General features: G+C 35.3%; 1 protein-coding gene across 8 annotated transcripts; it reads right to left on the minus strand.

The window, feature by feature from the left end:
• Positions 1 to 1,353: 1,353 nt before the first annotated feature.
• LOC131602255 (uncharacterized) lies at positions 1,354 to 5,604 on the minus strand. Of its 8 annotated transcripts, XM_058874326.1 has the most exons (10): positions 5,476 to 5,601; positions 5,162 to 5,200; positions 4,839 to 5,078; positions 3,732 to 4,108; positions 3,198 to 3,447; positions 2,951 to 3,116; positions 2,737 to 2,839; positions 2,488 to 2,616; positions 2,008 to 2,238; positions 1,356 to 1,835 (listed from the first exon to the last, which is right to left on the minus strand). In XM_058874326.1, the coding sequence occupies exons 3-10, from the start codon at positions 5,059 to 5,061 to the stop codon at positions 1,551 to 1,553; spliced, it is 1,764 nt and encodes a 587-aa protein (XP_058730309.1). In that variant the 5' UTR covers positions 5,062 to 5,078; positions 5,162 to 5,200; positions 5,476 to 5,601; the 3' UTR covers positions 1,356 to 1,550. The 8 variants fall into 8 exon arrangements, with proteins under 8 accessions (XP_058730312.1, XP_058730313.1, XP_058730311.1 ...); XM_058874329.1 differs by lacking the exon at positions 4,839 to 5,078 and having other exon boundaries at positions 1,354 to 1,835; positions 3,749 to 4,108; positions 5,476 to 5,604; XM_058874330.1 differs by lacking the exon at positions 4,839 to 5,078 and having other exon boundaries at positions 1,354 to 1,835; positions 3,749 to 4,108; positions 5,159 to 5,200; positions 5,476 to 5,604.
• Between the last annotated feature and the right edge of the window lie 374 nt (positions 5,605 to 5,978).

Here is a 5,978-nt window from a genome sequence, read left to right on the forward strand (position 1 = left end):
ACAACAAAAGATGAAGGAGTTCTTCAGTCAGTTGAACAAAGGAGGAAAATTTCAATCTTGGGAAGAAATACAAAGAATCGTCTTCCAAAGAAGATGATAACACATGCTCAAGGCACCCTGTAAGGAAGAGAGAAGATAGAAAGAAAAATCAAAATAACATATTTAATTGTTTTGCAGGCAATATTGTCTACAACTCGAAAGAAAGACCATATGAAGAATAAAGCAGAAGTATACTCTAGTATTATACATTTTAAATACTTTGATCCTGGAGAATGAACGATGATGACATATGTTATGATAAAAGCAACACCTATTGAGAGTTTCTCATTTTTTGATCTGTAATGATCAATTAAGTATATAAGTCTGTGATGGACTTATTTACCTTGTTACCAACTCTCGCATTCAACAATGTGATGAGAAGGATACACCACTATGTGTTCATCCCACATAGAAAATATCTATCAAAAATTATTTTTTTGAAGGTAAAATTATTTTAAAGTTGAAATGATTGGATAATCTGATTAACCCCTTAAAATAATTATTTTTAACTCTTTCAATTTTTTTATATTTTTTTAATAACTTTAATTATCTCTAACCATTAAAAATAAGTTTGTTCAAGTGCTTTCAAGCTTAGGGGTGTTAAAAACATGAATTAGAGGTGTCAAAGAAGCAACAAGGCCCAACAAATAAACCAAAATATCAAGGAAGCTCAAATGAAACAAATTAATCGATTACCCTAATCGATTAGAAGATTCAAAACTAGAGATGTCAACTTGCCTCCGTTAGCGGGGATCCTCATGGGGATTCCCCGTTTGGGGCCCCAAAGATGGGGATCCTCATGTCAATTTTTTTTAGTTTGAAATTTTGGTGGTCATGACACTCAATATTATAAATTAAATATTGTTAAAACAATATATTTATCATAAATGAATAATTTTTAAATTTTTGTTTTTGAAGCTTTTACTATTAATTTGGTTTAAAATAAAAAAATAAAAAAAATCATGTTTATAAACTTTGGGGATCCGTGGGACCCGCGGGGACGGGGGACAAAATCCCCCGTCGCGGGGATGGGGAATAGATTTGAAGGCGGGGATTGTGATGGAAATGTATCCTCCGCCCCCGCTCCGCCCCATTGACATCCCTATTCAAAACGGAGAAAAATCGAACGTTGAACAACTCCCCAATGGATAGTTGAACAACCGTCAACGCTAGTTGACGGGTGACCCTTCCAGGTGATGACCGTCAGCGCTGGTTGACGGGTGATCCCTGTTGGGCATCACCAAGGAAGGCAGATTCCAAAATCCTCTACTCTATCTTTAAGGTCAGTAATTTACGGAATATGCATAACCAAAGAAAATAAAATAAAACCCAAGAACTAGCTGCAAGTATGTGAATTCTTTTGCTTTACAAGATTCTTTAGCAATGTGTACTATTGTAAACATGTACAATGATTATACATAAGAATAATTTACTCTAATTTACAAAAGATTACATAAATCTTTTCTGTTATTATTGAAATAATCAGAAGTATATATAAATACATTACATCCCTACCAAAATCTATCTTTGTTAACACTCAAGTAACCAGACATAACCTTCCCACCAGTATTTCTCATTCCATCTATAAGAAAGCACCACGTAGAACCCAATGCTCCAACAAAATAATCAGAATCAGCAGCCATAAGAAAATTAACAAGTGGATAGTTTGTGCTTCTCTCCCTTCCCAAGCTACCTTCATACTCAGCCATTGACACATTATTCCTATCTTGCCTTCTTATCTTTGTATAATGAAACTTCCACCTTGAAGAATATTCTTTGCTTTTGTCTATCACTTCCTAAACACAAGAAACAAGAATAACAACGCGGTAAAATTCACAACAGTTGTGTGTTTTTATTGAAGACGTGCTCGGTGTCAGACAGGTGTCACTGTTTGTCAAGATAATAAGATGTGTTCGGTGTCAGACACGTGTGAGTCTGAGTGTCTGTCAAGATAATAATGTTTCCTACCTGCATTTCTGTTGATAGCCAAATGCTATTGAGGTTTGGGAAATGATTCCTAATCCTATTAGCAAGCATCATGTATTCTTCAAATTCAACCACTCTCATTTCACATGCTTTATCTCCCATCCTTACATGCATACTTAGAAGAGGTCTTGGGATCCATGGCTTGTGATTCGACCACACATATTTGTCGATATCGGACTTTGGTCTTTCATCATTCTCCTCCTCCTGAGGCACCTAAAGAAGTCAACACATTGACAATATCAAAGCACTCAAGAATGAACAATACTCACGCAATCACCAATCTAAACCACCTGATCAAGGTCGCTCGCATTCTGACTTTGTACTTTGAACTCGATTTACAAAGTCGGAATGCAGATTGTCCGATCTTGATCCGGTGGTTCAGATTGCGTGAGTGTGTCAAATGCGTAGTTCCATGAATGCAAGAAATCCGTATCCAAAACACATGCGTAGTTGAAAGCTAACCTTTGGCCATTCTCCAACAAGACTTTCCAGAACCATTTTTGCAGCTATTTTTCCAAAGGCAGCATGGCGCGCCTCATTCAATAAATTGCAAGTATACTCAGTTGGAAACCTCATTAAGTATCGTACGGCCTGAAAATAATATTTACCGCAGCCTCATTAAACCATTAAACCTCAAAAAGAACAACATTGGTAGGAAAGGTTGTTTTTGACAGTTGATTGTTAAGACGAGGACATAAGAATATGAAGTACCTGCGCTCTCCACCATCGTCGATCCATTTTTCTATGAGAAACCACCAGACTGCCATTTATATCAGTTGTCGGTTGCAAATAGTTCCACGGATCGCCCCATATCCTGCATCATACATTGACATAATACTAAGAATCATAACTTTATGCTCGGGATCTAATTGAAGAATCAATCAATAATAGGTTTATGAATGCTAGCAGTTCTTTGAAAGCTTGCCTAGGAGTTGGTCCTGTCCATATATGCTTCGACGTATAATTTTCTTTGGTCGTCAAAATTCCTCTACTCAACGAATCATCACTTTTGATGAGTTCAAATGCACGTTGGCGGCATTCTAGTGAAGTTTCTGCAAAGAAATAGCAATTCCAGCTAGACCGGGACGATCCTGCATGAGCAACATTCCAAGTAGATGTTCACATTATATGAAGTTGTTAAAATGATTACGCAGATTCGGAAAAATGTATACCTTTGCAGCCATCATGATCAGCTCTATTATAGAAATCAGTGACAAGAACTCTTCCTTCATTGATTGCAATAGCAAGAAGTCCACACATTCCAGCAATTTGAGCACCGATTCCAAATCCAGGTAATCGCTCCCAATCAGCTAAAAGGAACTTGACATTCGCGTCGCTACAATTCAACGGATGCTGATGGATCCATATGTCGCGTTGAACTTTTCGTGTTAAAGGGTAGTTTTCTTCATCAGATCCTGCAATCTGCAAATGATTCTACAATCAAATAATTATCACCAGAGCGTCTTTGAGGACGTGCAAGGCGGGCTACCGCACAGAGTCTCAAAACTTTCACAGTTAAACTATACTTAAATAAGGCTTCATAAATCTCTTCATTGTCAAAATTTGGTTAAATAGGGTCTCTAACTATTTTGTCATGGTTGAAGTGTAACTAACCTACAATGTGCCTCTAAAAACTTGAGATGACCCTAATTATCACGGAGTTAACATGACACGGTATATACAAAACAAATGATTAAGAAACATACCCAAGGTGGATAAGCACCTTCAGATACAGCTTTTTTTCTGAAGTTCTGAATCTGCTCAGTGGTTGCAGCAAGAGGGTGCATATCCAACAATCCTTTCCAACTTGTCCATGGTGGAAAGGAATCATTTCCTATACGCTTGTCGAGACGGTCGTTGAGCAGTGATTTCTCCTTGCAGTTTTCCAAATGTGGGGGCTTAAGCAAATAGGATTCATTAATTCCAAGTTCCCATAAGCACTTATTTGTACCAGTTGTAGGCTTAGTTAACACACAGTTCCAAGCAGAATAAAGCAAAGACACTCTTTCATCTTGGTCTATCTCTTTTCTGTTCTCCAAATCTGTTAATCTTTGTATCTCTTTAGGTTTATAGGAACATTGTGCTGTTGTCACCATGGAAAAAAATGGTATTATTAATTTTATTTAATCATGATAAAATTATCCAATCACTGCATTTTCCATGTGTTATCAAATGTTAACAACTTGATTATGCAAAACAAATTAATGAGCATAGTGTAATTAACTCTCCCTAATGTAATGCTTGTAGCAAATTTGGTCAAAGTCAAAAAGGACAAAAATTAGAGTATGCTTAAAGTAAAGTAAAGTAAGGATTAACATAATTATGTGATACTTCATGTACAAGCCTGCTATAAGATTCATACTCATCAAGTTTGCTTCAAGAATAAGTGTCCGTGAAATTTCAACAGAGATACCAGACACAACACTTCAAATTTCAATAGAGATATATATCAGACACAACACCGACACTGACATGTTGATAGAGAAAATAAATAAATTGAACATTAATGACATGTGTCTATGTTGTGTCAAATACTATTACGTATCAGACACCAGACACGTATTTGTTCAGAGAGAAAATGCTACATATCAGACACCAGACACATTTGTTCAGAGATATACTGCTACATATCATACACCAGACACATATTTGTTCAGAGAGCTACTGCTACGTATCAGACACCAAACACATATTTGTTCAGACACCATACACATATTTGTTTAGAGATACTGCTACATAACTGATATGCTCATTTTGTTATTAAGTTGAAAAGGTAAAAACACAAATGAAAGTGATTAAGGAAACGGACTTACTGATGGTGGAATTGAGATCTGAGTTGAATGATAAATTAAGCATTGAAAAATGAGAAAACTGAAAACTACCAATGGAAGTAAGAGTAGCCATAATGAAAGAAGCAATACAAATTCCAGAAAGAAATCCCACAACACATATCTGACATGGAAATGAATTGCTCATTTGCATGGCTTTCTGAGAAACCACTCTCTCAAGTGACCTTTGATTTGATGATGCATCCATTTCAATAATCTCCTTTTCTATATGCATGAATGAAGGCATATAACTCATAAAAAACAAAGTCACATGATGAATATAAGGATCATGTTCATGCTACAACTACCTCAAAGAAAGTTGTGGACCATCCCTATGATTTTTCCAACTGCAAAAAGTAAATGCATCAAATGTGAAGTTTCCATCAGAATATACAGATAGATGTTGATCAAACAAGAAAAGTGTGACTAATATTGTTGGATAAAGTAAGGTAGAAAGAAAAGAGAAAACAGATAATAAAACCAGAAAGATAGAATTCACGGATTTTCTTCAACATTATTATTATAATTATAAACAAAGGTTATTTATTAGTAGAAGCTAATCACAGTAAGAATAATAATTAAATTTAGTAATCTTGAAATATTGAGAAATTAATTAACTAACCAGAAGAAATGAGTGAGTGAGTGAACAAGACAAGAATCTGCAGTGAAGTAGAGTGATTTTGAACCACAAAAACTATATTGTTTTATAGTGGCGGTTTCTAAATGTTGCCAATGCCTCTTTTTTTTATAGATAGGAGTATGATTTATTTATATTTATATGTAGATTAGGTGTCTTTTAAGTTCAACTAAACTCTATCAATTCCTTTTTTCTCTCAACAGTTTTTGAGTCTGTGTTAATTAAAAGTTAAATGTTTCATTATCATTGTTGAGTACAAGGCAATAACGTGTCGCACATACATTGTTTTGAATTTATGATAAATGAAATAATAGTGGTAATGATGTGGTGTTGGTAGATTTCTCAATTTCCATATGACACGTTTGGTTTCATTTTTGAGAGAGATACAAAATGGGAATGTATAGTTGAGACTTGAGAGTCGAAGTGGCAAAACGGATCGTGTTTGATCGACATGCAAATCTATTAAAAAACAATGGGTTAGATTGAAG

This window comes from Vicia villosa, linkage group LG5 (assembly GCF_029867415.1).
Source record: "Vicia villosa cultivar HV-30 ecotype Madison, WI linkage group LG5, Vvil1.0, whole genome shotgun sequence".
In the NCBI taxonomy this organism is placed as follows: Eukaryota; Viridiplantae; Streptophyta; class Magnoliopsida; order Fabales; family Fabaceae; genus Vicia; species Vicia villosa.